This window comes from Borostomias antarcticus (genome assembly GCF_949987555.1).
Source record: "Borostomias antarcticus genome assembly, chromosome: 17".
Classification (NCBI taxonomy): Eukaryota; Metazoa; Chordata; class Actinopteri; order Stomiiformes; family Stomiidae; genus Borostomias; species Borostomias antarcticus.
The window spans coordinates 18,191,740-18,216,654 of record NC_140250.1 but is presented as its reverse complement, the minus strand read 5'-3'; the positions used below and the strand labels follow the sequence as shown (position 1 = coordinate 18,216,654).

Genomic DNA, 24,915 nt, shown 5'->3' with positions numbered 1-24,915 from the left:
CGCTCAGGACCTCAGACTGGGGTGATGGTTCACCTTCCATCAGGACAACAACCCTAAGCACACAGCCAAGACAACAAAGGAGTGGCTACAGGACAGGTCTGTGAATGTTCTTGAGTGGCCGAGCCAGAGCCCAGACTTGAACCTGATTGAACATCTCTGGAAAGGCCTAAAAATAGCTGTGCAGCAGTGCTTCCCATCTAACCTGACAGAACTTGAGAGGATCTGTAGAGAAGAATGGGAGAAATACCCCAAATACAGGTGTGCCAGGCTTGTAGCATCATACCCAAGAAGACTTGAGGCTGTAATCGCTGCCAAAGGTGCCTCAACAAAGTACTGAGTAAAGGGTGTGGATACCAATACATTCAGTTTTTTGTTTTTTTTGCTAATACATTTGCAAACATTCCTAAAAACGTTTTTTCACTACCACATATTCATTATGGGGTATTGTGTGTAGATTGATAAGATACAAATTAAAATAAAAATCTAATTTGGAACAAGGCTGTAACATAACAAAACGTGGAAAACGTGAAGGGACGATATAAATACATAGAGAGAGAGAGAGAGAGAGGGAGACAGAGAGAGAGAGAGAGAGAGAGAGAGGGAGAGAAAGAAAGAGAGAAAGAGAAAGACAGAGCGAGCGCTGATTGATCAAGTCTGGGTTTGGTCAGTAGTTTGCCTTCATGATCTGACTTTGTTTTATCAAATTGTATCAAATCGCCTCAAGGTCCAGCCCACCACCGCCACCAGCTCGTAATGAACGTTTTTTTCTTCGCTCCAAAACCCAGCCTCTTCCCGAGCAGCGGGAAAGCCGTCAGTTCAAGGTGGGATTGCATGGACGTAGTGTGAAACGGGGACACTTTGGTGATGGCAGCTGAGTTTCAATCTCGGATATAGTTAATGACAAAGAAAAACATTTTTTCTTAAAAACTTTCAACTGTTTACTTTTTCATCATGTTAGACTGAGTTTGCAAAACGTATTTTGCCACAGATAGCGCAGTGTTGTTTTGTACCTGCGTCATTTTCAATGTGGATATGACCATTCCTGCATGCACACTGAAGAAAAGTAGCCTACTTTTTGTAGTTTTGAATGGGTCTACGCCACTGTGATCTGAATTTGCCTGGATGGGATGCACAGTGAGCTTCATCTGTTGTGAAGACGACTTACTGCAAATGCCTCTTGACCAACATGAGGAGAAAAAGAAAGAGGATAAACTCCAGAACAAGGTAAGGCTTTAATTTCCTACAAGCCTTTGTAAACAGTAGGCTAGCTGGGGGAGTGGGCATATAGAGGTGCACGCTTTGAACTTGAGAACCGGGTTTTAACGAGAGTAGCCTAAACGTTGTGAAAGTTAATTTGTTTGTTTGCGTCACAGTAGCCTAGCCCATCTATTTTTTTAGGATAGCTACATTAAACATCGTCTACAGAACACTAGATACAAATACATAATGTAGCCTACGTGAATGTTAAGTCCCCGTCCAAGTGATAACCTAGTCCACATATGTGCATGAGTATGAAAATATAGGCTTCAGAAATACAGATGGATACAAAACAGTAGAAGGTCCTATTAGACAGACAGCCTTCTGACAGGTAGTTTCTAGAGGTCAAGAGGAGTGCTTTCACGTCATGACGACTTGGTATGTCATCGGCCTCTTGGTGGTGTAAAACTTTGTCTGGGTTCTGAGGTGGGAGGGCGCCGTTGGTCAAAGGGGGTCAAGGTTAGGAGGGCTAGTGGAGCAAGGGAACAGGGTCTGCTTTGTGGTTTTGTCTCAGGGGTGGTAGGAGCAGGCTCGAGAGGAATGTGGGCTGTGACATCGGCTTGCAATCCAATCCAAGTCATCAAGTGTGGCTCAGGAGGTTGACGGCAGTTCCTTCATTGCACTCTTAATTTAGTTGTTCTCCTAAACCTGATGAGCACCATGTCCTCCTTAATCAAGGCCAGACTGTTACATTCACCACGTGTGCTTAAGTTGTTGTTTGAAATACGAAAATGTTTGCAGCTGTTTGGCAGTTTGAACAGCCATCATTAATACGTTAGCATTGCATAACTCTTATAGAATACTCAAAATGAGCATGGCTTCTGATGGTCTAGCAACATGGACCCCATCCTGATTGTATTTGGCCATCCTTGGACTAATATGGTTTCTCTCTGTCTCTTTCTTTCTTTCTTTCTTTCTTTCTTTCTTTCTTTCTTTCTTTCTCTCTCTCTCTCTCTCTCCCTCCCTCTCTCTCTCTCTCTCTCTCTCTCTCTCTCTCTCTCTCTCCCTCCCTCCCCCCCTCCCCCCCTCTCTCTCCCTCCCTCCCCCCCTCTCTCTCCCTCCCCCCCTCTCTCTTTCTCTCTCCCCCCCTCCCCCCTCCCCCTCTCCCCCCCCCTCCCCCCTCTCTCTCTCTTTCTCTCTCTCCCCCCCTCCCTCCCTCCCTCCTCTCTCCCCCCCCCCTCCCTCCCTCCCTCCTCTCTCTCTCCCCCCCTCCCTCCCTCCCTCCCTCCCTCCCTCCTCTCTCTCTCTCCCCCTCCCTCCTCTCTCCCTCCCTCCCTCCTCTCTCTCTCCCTCCCTCCCTCCCTCTCTCTCTCTCTCTCTCTCTCTCTCTCTGCCTCCCTCTCTCTCTCCCTCCCTCCCTCTCTCTCTCTCTCCCTCCCTCCCTCCCTCCCTCCCTCCCTCCCTCTCTCTCTCCCTCCCTCCCTCCCTCTCTCTCTCTCTCTCTCTCTCCCTCCCTCCCTCTCTCTCTCTCTCTCTCTCCCTCCCTCTCTCTCTCTCTCTCCCTCTCCCTCTCCCTCTCCCTCTCCCTCTCCCTCCCTCCCTCCCTCTCTCTCTCTCTCTCTCTCTCTCTCCCTCCCTCCCTCTCTCTCAACCTTTTATGTTAATTGGCTGTTTCTCTGGCCCTTGTTTCTCAATGACATTGGACTGATTTGCTTGGAAAAACTTAACGTACAACCCAGGCAGCTCACACTGTACAGTATCAAGCCCATTTAGGCCTCGCCAGATCACATCAAGCAGCCAGATCACATCCAGCACAGGCCTCAGTTCAGTCAGGGAGGTCCTGGAGAATTTGGATGTAAAGCCCTTCTCTTCATTATCCGTTTGCCTTTCAAGGCAAGTGATATTGTCCAAGCAAGTTTGCCTTTCCCAAAAATGTGTGACTTGCCAGTCAACGCTTATCAACACGCACATTCTGATCCTGCCTAGCATCCCGGAGTCGTTTCTGTTGATATATATTGTTAATTACCACCCTCGAATCCTCCATTGAAGCAACTAAAGGAGGTTTAAGCTGTCTCGTGAGACAATAGTTCTGTCATAAAATCACACGCTCAGACTCCCAGACTTGTTCCAGTTGGCATTGAGACTTTTGCCCTAATTCTGCCTGGTTTCCTGTCGTTAAACTAATCAGTGTTCTTTTCAGTGTAATTTGGAAACGGTGAGCAGAGTGAATGTCAGATTGTGTCTAATCAGCATTTTTACTGTGCCATACTGTAGGAGAGGAAAGCGCTCTTAACGTTGAGTGAGTTATGAGCACCTGTAGTTCCTGTCCTACCTTTTAACTGTGTTGGGACATTCATTCTTAAGGTGGTTGTGCTCTTTGCTATTTGGATAGGATTGACCAGTAGCTTATATTATAATTGTTGCCTGTCCAAGCAAAATAGAATAAAAACATAGTTTGTCCATAGTTCAGGGCAGACTAAGGCCTACTGTACGACCAGGGAAACAACAGCTATAGTATCTTCTTATCATGTTGAAGTGCGCTTGAATGGATCAACACAAGAGTTGCGGAAATGGGAGGGGCAGAACGTGACTTTCACAAGAGAGTGTCAGAGGGAGTGCTTGTAGCTCAGGGCGATAATGAGAAGACTTGCAGTACACTTGGAACAGATCAATAAAAGATCACATCTATTGTTGACTGATTACATGTAGAAAGATGGTTAAGCAATGCACATCTGCATTAAGCATCTGGCCGCGTATGCCTCCAGCCTAGCCGGAAATTCAGGATGAATGCAGTGTGATGCACAGAATCACTAAGAGGAGCACCTTCATCAGCAGACTGATCGTGTGTGTGTGTGTGTGTGTGTGTGTGTGTGTTTGTTATGAGGCCACCTCAGGGAGCTCTGACCTTTTTTCATAAGCCTGCTGGCTGCGAGGCCAGTCAGACTAAATGAAGGGAGTAGAAGCAACACAGACCCCACCCTCCCCACACACACCCCCCACCCACACACCCCCCACCCCACACCCACACACCCCCCACCCCACACCCGTGGCTGAGCTACCCAGAACGTGATAACAATCACCCAGAAAGACAAGCCCCCATGTCAAACCCAAGCAAGGGGCTTTGTAATACCAAGACTTTGATCCAGATGAGGGGGGTGTTAGATAAGCTTAGAGAAGAATGCATATTATGTGCTCTCGGCTAATGTGCTGGTCTTGGGTGATTATCTGGACTAATACTGTAATGGGCTGTACAGCCACTCATAGGGAGCTATGAAATTAGGGATATTATAAGTAGTCTATTTTTAGTGAGATTTGCTGAGATTGCATCTTTTTAAGTGTGTGGCCTGGCAGGTTTGCTGTAGGTCTCTCAGCTAGGATGCCTCAGCACCATTCACCTCCATTCATTTTTTGGACTTAAACTCAGGAGCGAAATACCAGGAGCGACATATCTCGAGGTGGGAAGGTCACAGCAGGGCGGCCCCCTGGGGGTCCATGAGTTGAGTCATCAGTCGGAGTCGATAACAGACTGAGATTCCTTGAAGTCGAGCAGTCGTTTTTTTGCTCCGCTGTCAAGATGCGCTGGTGGGCTAAGACCACTCACCTGCCTGGTGATTTATATAGGACAGGACAATCATTAGTTTTAGACCCAGGCTATTACCGTAGCTAGGCTATTTGTTGTGCAGTAAAAGGAGACTTAAGACTGATTAAGCGGAGCGCCAGCAATCACGAGCATTTCCCAAAAGGAATATCACAACTCAACGCTGCTCTCCTAGATCAATCTTCTTGTATTAGCTAAGATATCCGCTGGAAAACATATTTTTACAGATTGAGCTCTAACGTCCGCGAAAATGCTTCAGTGACGGCCATTTCCTTGTTGAGCGCAGCCCAACGCATGAGCCTATTCATGCATGCTTTCAAATGTGCAGTTGAGGAGTCTATCGTCAAATCGATCAACCCTAAAGTAGGCTATGGGAAACACTGCATAAAAACGAAAGTAGATGGACAATGTGGGCTAGATGATTCATGTTTAGCAAGAAAAACAGGCGTCTTTATTGTGCTGCCTGCGAGTTTGAGTTAGTTTGACAGCTGTCCCGACTCCTGGTCTCTCCTCAGCTCAGGGGGGAAAAGGAGGAACGAATCGTTGAATCTCTGATTTGAATCTGATTCGACTCACAAAATTCAGAGTCGGGGACAGCCCTAGGTTACAGAGACACAGGGTTTGGACTGGCTTAAAGCTTTCAGCCAAACGAATGCAGCAATACCAATCATGTCCTGCTTGCACGCACGTGCGCATGCACAGAGCCACGGAATGCATTAATGGGCGGAGGTCTGCGCTCACCAAGCACCATTTCTAGTTTTTAATGAATCTGTGAGTGTACCGTGAAGGATAGAGTTGGAAGAAGAGGAAGATGGAGCCGGACTGATGCATAGACTGTCAGTGATGAACTGTCACTGTTGTTAATAATAATAATAATAATAATAATAATAATAATAATAATAATAATGATAATAATAATGCGCATTCGTGAAAATGATAAAACTAGAAGCCTAGTTAGTTGAAAATACAACTGCAAAATCTATTCTGAAATGTATTCATTACAATGGTTGTGACAGTTGCTATTTTTGGATCATGGTTGTTAATAATCATCGTCCCGGTTATACGGTTATCATGCCAGCCATATGTGTGTGTGTAGGGCCGGATGATAACTGCGTAACCGGGACGATGAGGATCACCGATTTATCCCCCCTCAGGGAGGTTTTCTTTTTTCTAGGTTTTATTTTTTGTGCTTCAGATTTTTAGGTATTTAAGTTAATAGAAGTTATATATACCATATTTATAAGTTAAAAGCCCAGGCGGTTACATGTCACTCACCACTACAAAAGAGGGACATGGTGTTTAAACATGCCTTTGTTCATCATATTATGTTACAAATTGCTCAAATTCCTCATCTCAAAAGTCTAAATCGTGTGTTCATCTCTGAAATTTCTTTCTGGATTCTGTGATTTGTCCGTGTTTTCCGCCTTGCAAAATCACAGCGCCCTACATACTTACATATTTAGGGCGGCCATTAATCAAGAGAACCACTTCACCTTACCTGACAGCCCCCAAACCCTCAGAACACTCAGAACAAACAAACGAGACCGTTGGTTCATCCCTCAGGGGGAATAAATCATCAGACGGGGAGAGAGAGAGAGGGAGAGAGACAGAATAGGGGTGGATTCAGGACGGATAGGGAGGAGACTGTAGGGAGAGACTTTAGAGAGAGACCGCAACTCATTATCTCTTAAGTGGGGGAAGACCCCGGATTCATTCTGGAACGTTTTTTAACATGTAGAAAACAGTAGCAGGCTCAACTACCTACTGGGGTGGCACCACCACACCCGGTGTTAATGGCATTGACGCTGGACGCCCCCACGTTTTCCGCCTTTGAAGTCGTTGGCACAGAATTGTTAATTGCAGTTGTGTTTGTGCGTGTGTGGAGATTGTCACTCATGCGTGTATTTGCATCCTGTAAAGGAAAGACGCATCCGAGCATGGGAAGGGAACCACCTTCGGCCTATGTTATTGTGTTTTCATGCTAATAATTAAAGTAATGCCATTTTGGCAGCGGGTAATGGTTTAAGATTTTACAATTTACAGTAAAGTCTAGTTTTGATGCATCCGACTCTGTTTCCTCTGGTTTTGCATACTGTACACAAGGACTGAAAAGACGATGAGAGACAGTGATGATTTAAAAATCGAAACAACGTCTACCCGAGTCTAAATGTACTAAGCGTCTTGCAAATTATTCAATAGTCAGTTGCAGGTTTCTGTGCAGACGTTCAACACAACATATTGGCCATGCCACTCCCACCAAGGACCAAGGCATTCAAACCCTTCCTCTACCCCCACCCCAGCCAACTTTGTTGTCTATGATCGCCCGCACAGGATACAAAAAGACTCCCTCGATCCAAAATACATAGGAGAGTCAGGTGCAAAAACATGTGCTACAGGTGAGAACACTGTGTCTGCCCTCCAGCAGTAACCCTTATCCCTCACATTGCCAATCCCATTTCATGTTTTGGTGTGGTCCCTGTAGTCAACAACCCAACTCCATCCAGCCAATAGATGCACAGGCACACACCCATGCATCCAGACACAGACACAATGATAGACACACACACGCACGCACACACACATACACACACACACACACACACACACACACACACACACACACACACACACACACACACACACACACACACACACACACACACACACATACCTACCTCTAGGCATGACTGATCAAAGGCAACATTTCATTGGTTACACTGGCTTAACCATTGTCGTATTTTTCTCATTTTAGAAGGACCAACAGTTGTCTTTCAAGCTGTTTACCCGGCAGAAACTGCCATCATACATACTGGACCACAGGCCAACGTTAGCTGTAGCCGATTAAAGAAGTGAGGCCATGCGCCAATAATGCTTCCTGTCCAGTAGGTGTCCCGTTGGATAATAGCAGCTACAGGACTTGAGAAAGAAAGAGGGGAGAGAAGAATGGACCAGCCCCTTTCCTCCTCTGACGAGCCCCATGCCTTCCCAGAATGCTGGTGTTGCGTAACACCGCCAGACACCTGGACCTCACGGAGGGCAGTGTCTTCTGAAGAAAGGCGAAAACAAAAAGAGTTGCGCAATACCCGGAGGGTAAAAGGATGTGGGTTTGACTGCTTCATGTCTGCCCTCTTTGAAGCAAGAATGGAGTTTAAACTTCAAGCTCCGTGGAAGTCAAGGGTTTGAGAAATTAGCTGAAGCTTGGAAGATATTGGATAGGAGGGCAATTGAGGCAAGGATGAGGTCTTATTACATGAATCGCTAGTTGTTCTGGACTGGAGCATTCAATAATGTTAATCCTTCAATGTAGGCTACTGTGAATTAATTAATCTTATTTGTTGAACTATCCCTTTACAAATTGACCTTGAAAAACATCTACCCCAAAGTATGAATTCCCACCTAGTATTATCCTGCTGGAGGGGGCTTCCCTCTCCTCAGAGATGATTTGATAAGCTACGCAATGAAGTGAAAGTTAGCCGTCATTCCATATTGCATTCCGCTGGAACGCTGGCGGCGGAGAGACAGACTAGCCTCTGTGCTGCGTCTCCGGGCTGAACTATCGTCTCTCTCTTACCTGCCAGCGCTGACCCGCACAAGCCCCAGACAGACCCGACTCTGTGCGTTTTCTCGTGGGAAAGAGCCCACACCTATGCTTGACCCGGGAGTGGGTTTACAGGTCCTGGAGCGACCGCTCGCTCACCTCCAGTGCCTAAACATACAGGCTCCGCAAACGTTTGACCGCTCTCAGGCGTTTTCTTTTAATTTTCCATTTGTGTGTTTTAGTACACAGGTTTCCCTTTTGCATGACTTGCTTCAGCAGACTTTCAATAAACACGTTGGAAAGTTAATAGGAAATTGGAATAGTTCGACAATTCGAACAATTTGATGAATTTAGCTTGGATTTTCATTTATCCGCACCACTGCTGCTCCATCCACCTTACAGTTCTTGAGATATTTCAAGTTTACTTTTTTTTTTATAGCAATGCTAGGGATGGGGCCTCTAGTATCCAAACTTTAAAAAAAAAAAAAAAACATATTCCAAAAATATCTGTAAGAGCAGCCTCAAAATACATTTTCAGGGAGACTGCTAGTGTCCCTAATAGCTTCCACTAGCATTCCAAGCTAAATGTTTAACATGGCTTTCATTTAGACATTTTGAATGTGGTGCTATGAGATTGAGATGCCAGTAGAGTTAATATCACCTTTTATCGATATCCAAAATATGATTGTGACTCAGGCCATCTACAGTACTAGTGCAACCACATGTCCAAACAATGAGAGTATGATTGCGATGTGGGCTTATTTTTGTTTTCATGCTGTACTGTATGTATGTAGTAATCACTGTGTGATTGTGGGGCCCCTTGTGACAACTGATAAAGATCAGGTATAATGTAATATTTTTCCAGCTGCGTCTGTTGAATAGAGATTAGTATTCCTGTGTCATTTGGGAGTACTGTGAATTGGCTTGTTCCCCTGAGACAATGACAACCACGACAGGGTTAGAGGGACAGACAGTGGGCAAACAGGAATGTTTACAGTCCATCTGTCTAGGCACATGGGTATGTCAGGGGGAGGGAGGGGGTTGCAGCTTTGATATGTGGTGCTTGCGAGTAAAGCTATGGTCATGGTTTTCACTGTGTATGTCAAGGTTGATGACATGAAATTTAAGTTAATTTAGGTTGAGATTGGGGTTATTGTCATGGGTGTATTTCAGTCAAGTCAGTCAAAAGGTAGTTTGAGATAGATTTATGGGTATTTAAAGTACACGGTCAAGGGCAAGGATGAATCTTCCTCAAGTTTGGGGTGCTAAGGTGCGTCATGGGTAATCCTCGAATATGGGGGAGGACCTCTTGACTGTGAATCTACAGGGACATGGACCCATCACCCCATTTGGGGAGAAGGCTCCACTGAAAATATGAACATCAGAGCGCACATCTGGTCTCTCTTACGTCTCTCCTCCACTCCCTCATGAGTCATTTCTTTTGGTCTCCCTGCCTGTTCCCCAGATGGACAACCTACAGTAGGTCCTTTAAGGTGTACCATTGAACCTTATTCTGTCTGGAAAACACCAGACCCTCTCTTAACGTGTCGGTAGATTTAAATGTGTCATACCAGACTTAACTGAACACAATGGCTATAGACATTTGATATACCATCATTATGTAGGCCTTTGCCACTCTAAAGCCTTCACTCACATTAAGCAATTAAAGAGGAGAAAAAAGACACTTCTAATGTTACAAGCAAGAAAGCAACGTTTAGCTGGCCCACAGGGAAGCGATGGACATGGCACAATGTGCTGTAAGGGTTGGGTTTCATCCTGAGGAGGACTGAAAGAATAGTACCCAGTTTACAGGAAGGAGATTATTTTTCCAGCCACCCACTCTTGGCTTTAGAGTTGATTCCAAAAACATGATGGACAATGACAGATACTGTATTCTGTATATACATATATATATATATATATATCAAGCTTTTTATGCACTAAACTACATTTTGCTTTGTCCCACAAAACACGTGTATCCATTTAAAAGTTGAACACTGTGTGATTATACAAGTTAATGAATTGTATGGGTCAAAAGATTTGTGAATCAGATGAACGGATATTTCATTCACAAATGGCCTTTCAGGACATCACAGATTCAGCGATGCAGAGAGGGGCCCACAAAGCCTCTGGCACCGGAAGATAATGGGACACAAAAGACGTTAATACAGTCACTAAGTGCAGCTTTAATTCGTTTGGCAATGCTTTGAGGATGAAATGACAGTCCAAGCGATAGATTAAGGATGAGGGCAACTTCTTTTTTTCCCAAAGTCACGGTTGTGTGCCCCCTTTATATTGACTGCTAAAGAAAGGGCTCACTTAAACACCTCTGCTTCGGGGGGCTGGGGTATGACAGGGACATAATACAGTCCATTTACCCCTATGCTATATAGCTTCCATCTCTTTGTAAGTTGATGAATGTGGTCTTCATGCCTCCGTTTTGTTTACATTTCTCTACAGTGGGGGATTTTCTTGTCTTCTTTCAAAAACTTGGCAAGGGGACGTGGCGTTCACCCTTGGCAACGTCCAAATCCGCCAAAATCCCACCGCTGGGGACTTTGTAGTTGTTCAGAATGCGTTGCAGTGATGGACAGTGAATCGAGCACTCCCAGGTCACTTTGGTTCAGACCACAAATGTGTATTTTCTTGAGGTTTGTGACCTGCTGTCTTTTCTCTGGATCTTAATTTATTTTATTTTTTTTACCAAGGTTGGATGCCATTCGGCTCCGGGGGTAATTAGCGCGACAGCAGAGCGGGGCTAGCCAGGGCTGCCCAGGTCGACCAATCATGTTTTCATCATTGGCAGAATGTTTTTCTCCGGGGAGGTTATAAATCCCTCCTTTGACATGCTGCATTTACTCTGAATACACACAGGAAGAAAGCCCCTGGATTTTCCCCCCTCAATTTCGAGCCAAAGCTTGTTACAAGCTGAGGCACAAACTCACCCTCTGTGTTTTTTAAAGGTAGGGTTGCACATTTTCACATTCCACAAAGGAGGAATTTCATAGGTATTTGCACTGGAATGTCATGTCTCAGTGGACTGTGAGGGGTATATAATGACCATGGAATTTAGCTGCCCAATGTCTTGCCAGTAAAAATGACATCCACTGACAATTTCAGAGAAATAAAACTTTAGGTTTAAAGGTTATCTGTATGAAAATTAGCACAGTGAAAAACATGGGCCCTTAAATCCATTGTCCACAATCTTGAGGGAGACTGCAACTTGGACTGAGAGTGAATTCTAAAACTCACTCTTTTGTCTGCCTGGTATTATAGAATATCTCTGTATCTAAAATATCTTTGGAAGAGAACTGATTTTATCCACATTGTTGCGTAGCCAACCAGTGGAGAGAATTAGTGACGTGACATCATTATATTTAGGCTGGGGAGCAGAAACCCAACACCCGTGTGTAATTGCTGCACATGTGCACTATGTTATCACTCTAATCCCAGTTTATGGAGTGAGCGTGTCACACCCTATGTAACAGTGAAGGGGACCCCTAATCAAATCAAGGAATCTGACCTGATGGGTTACATATGTTGCATAGACCAAAATCCCCTCACGGGGCTCCCTTGCATACCACACATTTGCTGCATACATACAGCTTCATTTATTTACAGTACCTCACCCCCACTGTGCTTTTAATCATGGTTTATTCTTGCACACAATGGACAGCTCTTTTTCTCTTAGAAGTTAATCTGGCGCTTGTTCAACCAGGACCCCTGAGCAGATCAGAGAGGCGGTTGCTGCTGCTGTTGTGTGCCTATCTGCTCTGGTCGTCTGAGTCTGCGAGACCCCTGTAGGGTCTTAAAATAACCTGAATACCAAAAGGCCAAGCATTATAGGACTGTAGCCCACTGGACCTATACCAAGGGTCCCTCATTTAATTTACGCAGCCTGCAAACAGCAAGAGAAGCTGTAGCCATGCCAAGCCAATGGAGACACCATCACTGTTCCCAGTTTTCATGACATACAGTCATTAACTTATGGGTTTCGCCACTTTATATGACTTCACCTCCATACCAAACTAGAATTGTGGGTATGTAAGGCTTAGACACTACAACATCAACTATGCAGTACAAATTGAGGTTGAGATCAATTAAAAGCATCAGCTTTCTAAGTGTCGCTAACTCTAACTAAGTGAAGGGTCTTTGATGTGTTGAGCACAGAGCTTCCTTTATTAGATACCATGAGTCATCGTCTAACAGCATAATCAAAATAACAAACATCAGGGTTATACCTGGCATTCAGTGTGACCATTGACCAGCTGACGATCGACCCCATTCTACCTGAAAATCTGGCAGCTGCAGACAAGCTTGAATTGTCAACTTCAAGATTGTATTCTGTGTCAAACGCTGAGCAAAAAAACATAGATCTACTAGATTGCGTGAAGACAGTAGTTTGCTGTGCCAAGGGATACACTATACTGTAAGGTTAATAAAGTTTAGCCCGAATTTGACATTCACACTTTGGGACTGAATGTCAGACTCTGAAAGGTTGAGTGCTTTTATCTAAGCTAATAAACGTGTTAGCAGGCAAGAGATAAGATACGTTTTATTGAGCAATTTGGAACAAGCTGTTTAGCTTTCCATTTCCATTCCATTACTTATCATTTAGGTTGATAACATCCCTTTTGTGGCACATTCCTGACCTATCTTGCGTTTTTGGACAATTGCCTCCTCTCTTATCAACAGCGATAATGTGTCGGCTATCGGACAGACCTGTGGAGTTTATTAGCCTGACCTAACCTTTACGTCAGAAGTCGACATAATTGTGTGGTGTCTTTCTCAACGGCTCTGAATAAACACGGCACAAATCCACCTTACAAAAGACTTAACGTGGCAAGTGAAAAGTCAAAGACTGAGTAGATGATGAGGCTAAAATAATATTGTTTTTTTTTTGGTATGGAGCCAGGAATTCAGGCTACAATCTTGTCATGACAGATCTAGGGTGGAGAGAGAAAAGTATGTCCACTCAGGTGGGGGATTACAAAGACGGCGTGCTGCCGTACATTATCAAAGGGAAAACGCAGAGGAAACAAAGACGTTGTGTATCAGCTGATTGTGAAGTAAAGCCTAACGACTGTGAGGAGACAGGGGGCTCAATCTATTTCTTATAACCGCTACACCTGTTTTGCACCTGTTCCTCGTGAAAAACCAGGGTACTCTTTGGCTACTAAGGTCTTCGGGCTAGATAAACTAGTCTAGACATCTGTCATCACCAAAAAGTCAAACACGCTGAGAAGACACTGAGATGACTCAGACTGAAGCTTGTTTCTGCTGCACGTGCTCAGTGACTGGGCAAACATTTGGGTCTCTGTGAGTTTTATCTGCTCGAGATGAGTGAGTGACGCTTGTTGTACTTCGCGTCTGGGTGCATAGCTGGCGTTATGGCTGCGACGGAGCGAACATGAAAGAACGAGAAGAAAGCAAATAAACAGAGCTTTTACATTCCATCCATCCCTTTTAAGTTTGGGGCTTCACTTCTAGTCAAAACAGGAAAACTGTGCTGTCTCTTCTTTTGTCCCTACCCACAATGCTTTGCTCTGTCTTTTCATTGACATTAGTCAGATACAAAATAACAATAAGGTGGCTGATAAAAATCGTTTTTGGGAGGTTGGAGGTAGACTATCTGCAAGGCGTGCCTTGGAACTCAGTTGTGGTAAGAATTTGTGATTGAAACAGTGTGTGGGGTCTGACCAGTAGGTGGGGGTATTGTCGTGATTGTTGGGTCCGGTGGGGCTTCTGGTGAGGGCAGTGGCAGTGTTTGTTTACACAGAGGGATGCATATTAGCTGTCTTGCTAGCAGCTAGCATCTATTGCAGAGCTGGTCCAGAGGCCCACTGGCTACAATGGCAGTGATGGTCAATGTTTTGAAAGAGCCCATTTCTCTATTGCTTAATGACCACTATTATAGCTTGACAGAAACATTTATCTAAATGTGAAGGGTAAACATCTTATTCAGTTTCCCCATGGGGGTAACCAAGGCTTCTATAGTCTTCCATTTATCTGCCATGAAGTCATTCTTTGTACTTCCTTCCTACCCAAACAAGCAGTTCAGAGTGATGGGTGGATGATACCTCTCTTCAAAAGAGGTCTCTGTTCTGTTTCCTCTGTATGAGTTAATTCAATTAAGTCGGACAATAAACTTTTTGGCACAAAGTTCATTTGAATCATGTGATAAACAGTCTTTCATCCAGTCATGCGCAGTGGTGAGGAATCTATAGTTCTCAGCAAGTGGAAATCAAAATCGCTGCCCTTCCTTGTAACATAGTCTATAGTACAAGCAAAGAGTTACACATAAACATGTATTTTTCCCCAATAGCATGCGTGTGTGTGTGCATGTATCCTAAATATCGTCCGCAGTCCCTCTGCATGGGTCTTCTAAATCCCCTACATTCATCCCAACAGGAGGGTTAGAAACGTCTAATCCTTGATGAAGTTCACACGCTCTCCTTTCTGGGCTCACGTCGGTGACCTGTCACTCACTGTGCAGTGAACCCCTAATGACAGCAAGCCACCTCATGTGGTGCCAACTCCGAAAGGCCTTTCAGAGAGAACGTCACTCTTGAGTGTTTGTTTCCTCAGAGGAGGGGCACTTTTACAAGCATTTTCCACATAATTGGGACTTTTTTCCTGCGGCGCTCATGACATCAAGCTTTCCTGTCGAAAATCCCCTCGGTCGAAAGGCACCAATGAAACAAAGAGAGAACTTGGAGTACGAATGTAATAATGAAGCAATGCTTCATTGCCTCTCGCAAGTGTCCCTGAAAGAATGTTTTGACCTAAAAATCGACCTTAAGTGCTACACAACGTGATTCTAGCTATGTGTATGACCTAACATTTACATATAACCACCATTAATTCCAATTGCTGAACATCTTACTTGGTTCTGTGGGAAGGTAGATGCATGAATACATTTGCATAAACAGAATACCGGTAATCTAAAATTGGTCCTTGCCCAAACAGCATGTCATACATATGCATCTGGTTATTAACATGGGTGATGTCATGGCGGGTGCATGTGAAGTATATGCACTTAATATATATGCCTTAAAGCCTATCTACTCTGTAAGTACTGTTCCACTCATGTGTTTCTTGGAAGACTCCCAAGAAGTAATGTAAGCCATCGTTGGTTGGAGGAGGGAAATAGCTCGTCGTTCGGGCCACGGCGGGTTGACCTCGATGAGGTGACGGGGCTCCCTGAGGGCCCAGGAAGGGGGGTGTGGTGTTGTGTTTACAACCTTATCCATCTCCACACACACACACACATGGGGGTGGGGGGCTGTTATAGTAAGCCCCCCCCCCTCCCCACTGCTCCCCATCCCTCCCCCGTCCACTCTGTTGTTCAGGACAGCAGCTTCCTGCCGTGGACACGGCGCTTCCTGTGCAGAGCCTGTTGATGGAAACTGTTTTCTCATAATGGCTGTGTGCTCTGCTGTCCAATCCTCTGGCTGCTCTGCTGCTTCCCCTGCTGACCTGAGCGCTTCTAGGGAACAGATTGTTCTGGGACACACACACACACACACACACACACACACACACACACACACACACACACACACACACACACACACGTACAAAAAGAGTGTAGTTGCTGCTTGGATTTTATATAGCTATTGCTAAAACATGTTTATCATGGGACTAAACCTGGTCATTAAACCTCTAACATTATTTTAGAACTTTATAATTGTTAACATGATTAGAATGTGGGTGTGTCAAATTGTGGTCATATTTAATGGGCGGTGCCAATAAGGAGTGTCACACGAGAGCAAACGTGAGGATTTTGGGAACATACCAGCTTCAGGATGCTACATTACTCAGGGAGGCAGGTGCTCTACTGATGTTCCTTCCTCAGGGAGCCATGTCACACAGTGCCTCCCAAATGAAAACACGACTCCTCTGTCGAAGAGCCATAAATTTGACCTTGGTTTCAATGGAGGACAACCTTCTGGAATGTTAACGCTGTTTTGTGCCACTAACTCATCCCACACTCACTGCCGACAAAGTTGAGGGCATTGCTAATGCAACAGCTCCCCAAACCATCTTTCCGAAGACACTTAAATGTTGTCATCTACCTTACAATAAACGTCTCAGGTTTTAAATGTTTTCCATTTAGCGTCTGCTAAGCACTAGGAAGACTCCGGGCGCTGAGAAGCAGCACTTGTTGAAGGGAACCCTGCTGGTTTAGAGGTTGTGGCCTGTCTGGCCTTTCGCTAACCTCTTCACCCCAACTCGACTTCTGTTCCACATTTTGTTCCCAAGCTGTTGTCTCCCTGTCTCCTAGTGGAGAAAACCTGCTACCAGACTTTGTTGGACTCTTTCACTGTATCTTTAGCAACTTTTCTCTCATATTCCCTATTCAAAGCACTTCTTAGTCAGTACTGTAACTATTTGATTTATGAAAATTAGTCGCTCTTCTTAGACAGTTAGCATTAGCATAGCCAATGTCTACCTTGAGAAAGGTGATATTAAACCTTGATTGATTCAGCTATCAGACTCAGCTGTCCTTGCAGTAGACTTTTACATAATCAATTTTTTTTTTTACTTGCCTCAGTTTAGATACAGTACATATGATTCAAAACATTGGGTTATTTTCGTACCTTTCGACAGTAGATCTATCAGTTACTCTTATTACCTACAAAATAACCAGTGGTCCTTCTGTATCGTTGTTAACACCGTGGAGTTTTGGTGGACTTGGCTGGACAAATTTCCATGTTCTGTCAATGATCAACCAGGAAGTTAAGAGTCATGGAGAGCAGACCAAAGCTGTTGGCAGGCACAGGTTAAAAGTTGACCTTGGCCAAAAAGCACAAGGGGAAAAAACAACATCTCTTGATGTACTCACTCGCCATGTCGCTCCATGATGTGGCACTCTTTCCATAGTGTGTGCGTGCGTGTGCGTGTGCACGTACTTGTCTTAATACGAATGTGTATGGAAAAGCGTACAGTATGTGTTTGTTGGAGGGGCAGTGGTTGTGCATACGTGTGTAGTATTGTGTGTGAGAGAGTGCGCATTTGTGTGTGTGTATAACGTGTATGTGTGTGTGTGTGTGTGTGTGTGTTTCCTCTCCCCCTTGCTAACAATGCAGGAGGAAATATGTCAGGATAAAGGCCAGACTGCCAGGCTCTGTCTCTTCAGTCTGTGTGTGTGTGTGTGTGTGATACTTTGAGGGACCATGACACCATCTCCGTGAGCACAGGCAAGCCTGTTTAATATTCTGGACCATCACTGGTTTTGGGACCCTAAGAAGAGTGCTTATCTCAAGTACCTCAGCGAAAAGCCCTGCAATGTCCTTCTGGCTGGTGAGTGCTCTGACAACAATATGTCGTTAAGGAGGGGGCGAGGGCTCGAGTTCGTCTTGCGTAACATTTAATCCAATGTCTCAGAAGATGGCTTTCCATTTGCAGATAAAGAACATGGGGATTTTTGCCTGATTAGATATAGAGATAAAAGGTATTTTGAAAGGGTTGGAGCGTCACCGCTGTATATGTATTCTATTTAAATTCTCTCTCTCTGTCTCTCTCTCTCTCTCTGTCTCTCTCTCTCTCTCTCTCTCTCTCATGTATACAAAAATGGTTTAGTCATCATCATGACAGCCTTTTGTATTTGATTATGTCATGCCACAGCATTCCAGTCTTATCATACAAGTATAATTTGTGTCGTCCTCTAACTGGACTTGTTATATTTAGTTAATTTTAGCTTTGCATTTCTCTATGGTTAAATAATTTTACCAGGTTGGCAAGCTAAATGCATCACAGCTATTAAAGCACATACAGGACACTGTGTTGTAGTAATACAAATTATAATATTTTAAAATGAATATTGATACTAAGCTTTTTCATTTTTATACTTCTCAGTTTCATCTTTACACTTATTTGAGCCATTTAAGTTCAAAGGCTTTTTGAAGCAAATTTGGAATTTCTGATTTGATTTGGGCATTTATTACAGTGTGAGTGGGGAAACAAAGGTTTGTCTGTGTTGTCTTTATGGAGACTGATCAAAACATTCATTACCTCCACCCCAGCGACAGTGCAGGGCGAGAGGTAATGTTTTTGGTGGCGTGTCTTTGTTTGTGTTTGTTTTTTAGTAGGATTACGCAAAAACTACCAGACCGATTTTCACGAAACTCGGTGGAAGGGTGCAGCATGGGTCAACTTAGAGCCCATAAAATTTTGGAGCGGATCCGAATCACAGGACAGGTCCACGAGCCGCCCAAACACGGCCGACCATTCACCTCCAAATTATTTTTTTTAGACCCGGTTTATGTGAAAACTACCAGACTGATTTTGTAGTTGAAACATTTGTAGCCTGAGTCAACTAACAACTCATTAAATTCTGGAGTGGATCCGAATCACTGGGCAGGTCCACGAGCCGGGCCAGCCATTCACCTCATTCATTTTTTGGACTAGGATTACGCAAAAACGGGGAGGGGGCTGTTGCATGGCCCGATTTAGAACCCATTCAATTTTGGTGTCCCCAGAGCCACAAAATGCATTCATGGGCGGTGGTCTTTGCTCTCTGACCACAGTTCTAGTTGCTTAGGCTCTACTAGCCTTGCTTACGGGTCACTGGGGATGTATGGAATTCCTGTCTTGTATTCCTGTACATGTCTTGCGTTCCTGGTGCCACTGCTTGCCATACACCATAAAAGACTGCTCTGCTTACCTTCTCATGTGTGGCCGTAGCATAGAACCCCTCAAGTGGAGCATGTCTCCACTTCCAGAGTGGGTAAAACGGCCGGCCACTTAACCAACATAGGGGGCTTGTAAAAACACACACAATAGCGTCACCTAAGCGTATGGCTGACCAGTTTGCCCAAACAAGGCTGTTTCTCCTGCCCCTCGGTAGTTAAAGGTAATATGACCTCACACCCTGAGTGCTGTCCTGGATAAAAACACACATGGAGGAGCATCTTCAAACATGCCAGACACATCCCAAGAGGCAAATTGAGAAACTAGAAATGGTGCTCGGAGAGCACAGACCTCCGCCAGTGAATGCATTTTGTGGCTCTCTGATATTGCTGCATTTGTTAGGGTGAGAGCTTTATGCCAGTCTAAACCCTGTGTGTCTGTGACCTTCCCATGTCGCGATATGTCTGTTTCAATTCCCCTCATTGACAGTGAATAAGGGGAACTTCTCTCTTCTGAGCCGAAGTCCAAAAAATGAATGGAGATGAATTGTTGGCTGTGTTTGGGCGGCTCGTGGACCCGCCCCGTGATTGGGATCCGCTCCAAAATGTAAGGTGGCCCATGCTACACCCCTCCACCGAGTTTCATCAAAATTGGTCTGTTATTTTTTGTGTAATCCTGCTAAAGAACGAAACCAGCCAGCCAACCAACCAACACATGTCGAAAACATTACCTCTGCCCCAGTGACAGTTCCGGGGCGAGAGGTTATCAGTCATAATGAATGTGTTGGAAGGTAGTTAAATGACCATTTTGCCTGTTTGAAACAATTGGGTTAACCAAGCAGAAGTGAGCTGAAAACAAGTTCCTTATTGACAGTTTAATTTTAATTATTAAAGTGGGTGCCCGACATAATAATTATAGCCACTTATAAAGCTCCTTATAGCCAAGATTTATGATTTAGCTTAGGGATATAAAGGATTGTGTCTTTTCTGCTTATAAATACAATAAATCAAGTCTCTGAGTGAACAGCGTTGGTTAGAACTTGAATGTAGCCTTGACCCACTGTGTCTCTCTCTCTCTCTCTCTCTCTCTCTCTCTCTCTCTCTCTCTCTCTGCCTCTCATCCTAATTATAAATGTCAGTTTATACTCAGTGATCATACTCAGTCTCTCTCTCTCTCCCTCTCTGCCTCTCATCCTAATTATAAATGTCAGTTTTCGAGGTGGCTGGACAACTAATGACTTGGCCTAATAGGCCCAGGAAATGTAATAACCTTCACAGAGAAGCTGGGATCAAAAGGGGACTCTACCACCCCTTTTGGAGGTGACCTTGGACCACGTCCATTCATATTTCCCCATGGAATACTTAAATGTTTACCTCCTATTGTGTTGGAGCAAGCCTCTCATCTGAAGAACCCTTTCCATCAGTGTCACACTGGTCCCGAACAGAATTATAATTTGATTAGCTATAGATGCACAAAGTGCCCCCTGCAGTAAGCTTGTATATCGTTTGAAAAGTCAATCGGTTAGATGTAGTGTACTGCATCTGAACCTTACATCTCAGTGTGCTCACATCTCCCATTTTTACCTTATCGAGATTTTAATAGATTTGATGTCCCAACTGTTCGTTGCCTTTGAGCAGTATTGCAAACGCCATTCTTGTAGTTGCCTTGGCGCTTACAATCTGCAGAGAGACACCTCCTAGGGTGTCTCTCTTCAACGATGGCCGGGTCTCGGTAGAGCAGTAGAGAGGAGGAAGAGGGCAGAGCTGGTCTCTCTCTCTGGCTTTTCATCGCCTGCCTCCCCCTCACTCCCATCCTCGCGGTCGCTGAGAGCTGCCCCGAGGGAGGCCATGATTACTCGGGAGTCGCTGCCGCTTGAGGCCAGTTGACTTCTTGTAGCTCAGACAACTTGGCTGCGATGCCCGTATTCCTGTGTGTAAGGTGTACAGTATGTGCATGCGTGTGTGTTTGAGCTTGTGTGTGTGTGCGTGTGTGCGTGTGTGCGTGTGTGCGTGCGTGCGTGCGTGTGTGCTAAAGTAGACATTAATTAAAGGATAGCGGTCTGCTCAATCCTACCCTTTGGAATTTGTCATTTACTGGACACTGCTTCATGAACATTCTTCCTGCCTTATAGGCCTCAAACAGATCTCATTATGAGATGTAGAGCTTTAACGCAAGAAACCTTCTGAGGATATACTAGTACTTAGTATACTATATTAGTATACTATATACTAATATGAATATACTTTCACAGATATTGTAGGCATTTTAGTTTTGGATTTGTGTTTGAGAGCTGAAGTATGGTTATGCTTGTATAGATGTTCTAGGTGGCCTTAATGCAACGAAGGTTTGACCTTCTTCCTCCTCACCCCCCCCCCCCCCCCCCCCCTCTCCTCTCTTCTGGTTCTCCCATCCTCTTTGTTCCCTCCTCTCAACACCCTGTAGAAGTATTTGGGAACAAAGGAAACCCACTTAGGCTTAATTCACGGCTCAGTGTACTTCAACCAATCCCGTGTCCCCTTTGTTGGTATCTCAACCAATCCCTGATCCTCAATCGTTTTGTTGCAGATCTCTCATGGCTGCCTGAATACCCTCAAAGTTGGGACAGTGTCCATTTTGGAATCACACCCGTTATCTTTCCAGACCAGGGGAGATTTTACTAAGTGCAAGTGGAGGTTGTGATATCACTTGTTTGCTCTTCTTTGGCGTTGAACCTGTGCCTGAGGTGTATTCTGGGAACTGTCGCTGAAATCCCAGGGGACAAGGGTTCCTTGTGCCCCTCCTTCTGGGGTTTAGGGATAATTGTTAGTGTGTGTGTGTGTGTGTGTGTGTGGGGGGGGGGGGGTTGTGGTTAGATGTGTGAGTGGGAGTGTGGGGGTGGGGGGTGGTTTAGTCAGATTTAGTTCGAGAGGGTGTTTCATTGTGCCCCCCCCCCCCCAGTCTTATCAACCACACAGCACTGCCACCACAATAGTCTGTCCCTCATGATCCCCTCTCCCATCAGCACAATAGAAGCTTTCAGTTGGTCCCAGATTCGGATTTGGACCGGCAGTGTTTGGCTGTCTGCCTTGTGGTGTAGCTGCATCTCTATCTTCTGACTTCAGATTGGGGCTGCGCCCAAGTCCCTCTCACAAACACCGAAATGAAAACGTTCATTCAATTTACCCCGCCCTGGTGTTTACATTAACTGAGCTCTCAATCCTTAAAATGGCTTTTGGGATCAGTATTTTTGTTTAGAGGTGGGGACTTAATTATGGCCGCGAACCATGAATTGTGTCGGATGGCTTTTTCTGTGTTCCTATGACATGTTTTAACTTCAAATTTGCATTCATGTCGATGTCCCAAGGCCAACCCTTCTCATAAAACAGTTTGTCATTAACATGTGGCCAAAGGCTAATTATGCATTTTACAGTTAAAATGTGGTTTGGAGTGACCACAGAAATAATTATGTACTCTAAACCAGTGGTTCTCAAACGGTGTACTGTGGCACACTGGTGTGCCGTGAGGCAAGTCCGGGTGTGCCGTGCAATTTTGTGACAATTTATGTAAAATAATAATAATAAATAAATAAATATTATAATGGTTATTTTATTATTAGTTCATGGCCTGGGTAAATATTCGATTCGGATTGGCTGGAATAGTTCATAATCAAATTTGAAATGTTCCCACTGACATCATGTATTGCTGCTTTGATTAAAATCTATAAAGCTTTAAATTAATTCTTCAATTATTTTGTTAATAAATATTTTGAGTTATATAGATGTTTGTATTGTTTGGCATTAGCAAATGGGCATTAAATAAAAATTAACAGTGAGTCATAAGAGTAATAGACGTGTTATTTTGCATGGATATGAACATAGGTGTGCCTTCAGATTTTGGCTTGCCCTTTGGTGTGCCTTTGGCAGAAAAAGTTTGAGAACCACTGCTCTAAACTATCTATAAGAAGGAGATACACATTTTGGGTCCATACTGTATTATTTTGACATTTCATGTAAAAACGTTTGTAGTTTACAATATCTACAGTACCTTAATGATGACTAATGCAGTGTAAGTGCTGTAGATCATTGAGTGTTCTCTTTGTGCTGCTAAAGGTTTGTGGGCCAATTTCTACTCAAATGGCTTGTGAGACAGTAAACAAACCAGCTGACGTTCACCGCAAACCAAACCACCAACCACCAGCTGTGGTGGCCAAAACCACAGATCCCCCCCCCCCCTCCTCCTTAAAACATTACAGTCCCCTTCCCCTCTCATTCTCCCCTGAAACAATGGGACACAACTCCCCAGGTTTTCCAGAGCAGGCCTGGCTGCACCGATGCCAAAGTGAAACTGGGATGAAAAGCCATTGTTTTGTGCTCCAGACAGACAGGAAGTGTGTCCTCACAACACTGTTCCTTTCCCCCGGCCGAAAGAGCTCTGTCCTCTTGCCAGGATTGTGCGAGCGTCTCCATCAGGAGTCTTCGATCAAACTGCGTCCTGCACAGTAAGATCACAGTTTTTGTTGCAGCACTGTACGCGCTCCCCCTAGCTGCACTTCAGCTTCTCAGACATCGACATTTGAGTTTGCATAGCAGACGGAATGCGGAATGCTGATGATCTTTCTTGGAATGGTGGACGTGAAGATGGAAGCAACACCTTTGCTGAATTTTGAATTTTGTTGAATTTTGCACTTGCAGAATCACAAAATCCTGGAAGGTCTGACTTCCTGTCTTTCGGAGCACAGGCGACAGTTTCCTGTGTGGCCGAGGGTCTAAATCTGTAGATTTAGAACAATAGGGCGGGCTAACGATGGAAGTCTCTGGGAACTGCTTTTCAAGTGACTCTTTATCAGTGGAACTCGTATAGCTCTGCGGGAGTTTTGGGAGGGCAGTCAAAGCTTCTACAGTGTCATTGTACAAGAGGAGGAAAGTGCTACAGAACTAAGCATGTGTTGGGTTCCAGCTGTAGAGATTCACAGACAGGGACATTTTTTTTGTTGTAGCCCTGACAGTAACACAATCCCAATTGATTTAGCAAATCGAAGCCATTTGAGATTAATTTCCATCACAGAGCTTTGCGTGTCGGCTTCGTATCACATGAAATGTTCTCCTTTCAAGTTGTTTCTGGACAATCTGTCCAGTATTGTTTAAGTCCCGGAGAGACAAGGATGTTATCCTTAAACTCCACACACTGCACATAAAGATAAGGGATCCCTTTGTGGACATTGGGCATGTTATCACAGACCGTAAAAACTAATGCTGGCAAGGATACTCGATATTTTGTGCATATTAAGAGGCAACCAATATTTTATTAGGATCTATGTTTGCTCTTTAGTGGGCAAATTGTAATTTTGTTATATTATAAGAATTACTACTATTTTGTGTTTGATGATCAATGAAGCAGTGCTTGAATCTCTGTTTTTCCTCTATGCCTGCCTCTATCCAATTTGGACGAGAGCTAAACACATGGCTCAATATCTGTCCTCAGTGATTTTAGATGTCTTCACTCTGCTTGCAACTGCTCTCTCTGGACTAGCTAGGAACTCTCTCCAGGGAGCAAGCGTTATGGGCCATCTGATGGCTCTCTCACACACACACACACACACACACACACACACACACACACACACACACACACACACACACACACACACACACACCATCATGAAGTGCTCTGTCTGCATCTCTTTAAGTGGACATCGTTTTTTTTTTCTGATGAACACAGACAAAAGGCTGAGATATTCCAGGTGATGTACAGTACTGTGACAACTTCAAATATCGGCCGGCGACATCTTGGATTTCTGTTCCGGAACGCTGTCCCATTCAAAAGCCGCGTACCCATAACATGTGCCGCGATGCAAGTTGACCAGCAGTACCAGTGAGCCATTTCTGCACATTTTCCTGCCTCTTGCCTCAGTATGAGGAGATGCTTAAGATTAAACCCATAACAGCCCTTGACATTGATTCAGCTCCGC

General features: G+C 44.5%; 1 protein-coding gene across 1 annotated transcript in view; it reads left to right on the top strand.

Annotated features, from left to right (window-relative positions):
• Positions 1-1,122: 1,122 nt before the first annotated feature.
• The window catches only part of tns1b (tensin 1b), a gene marked incomplete at its 5' end in the record, with an annotated part of 185,352 nt that continues 161,559 nt past the window's right edge, over positions 1,123-24,915 (top strand). Inside the window, one exon of the mRNA XM_084452037.1 lies at positions 1,123-1,224. Within this exon, the coding sequence (XP_084308163.1) occupies positions 1,123-1,224 (102 nt within the window). The remainder of the gene's footprint in view (positions 1,225-24,915) is intronic.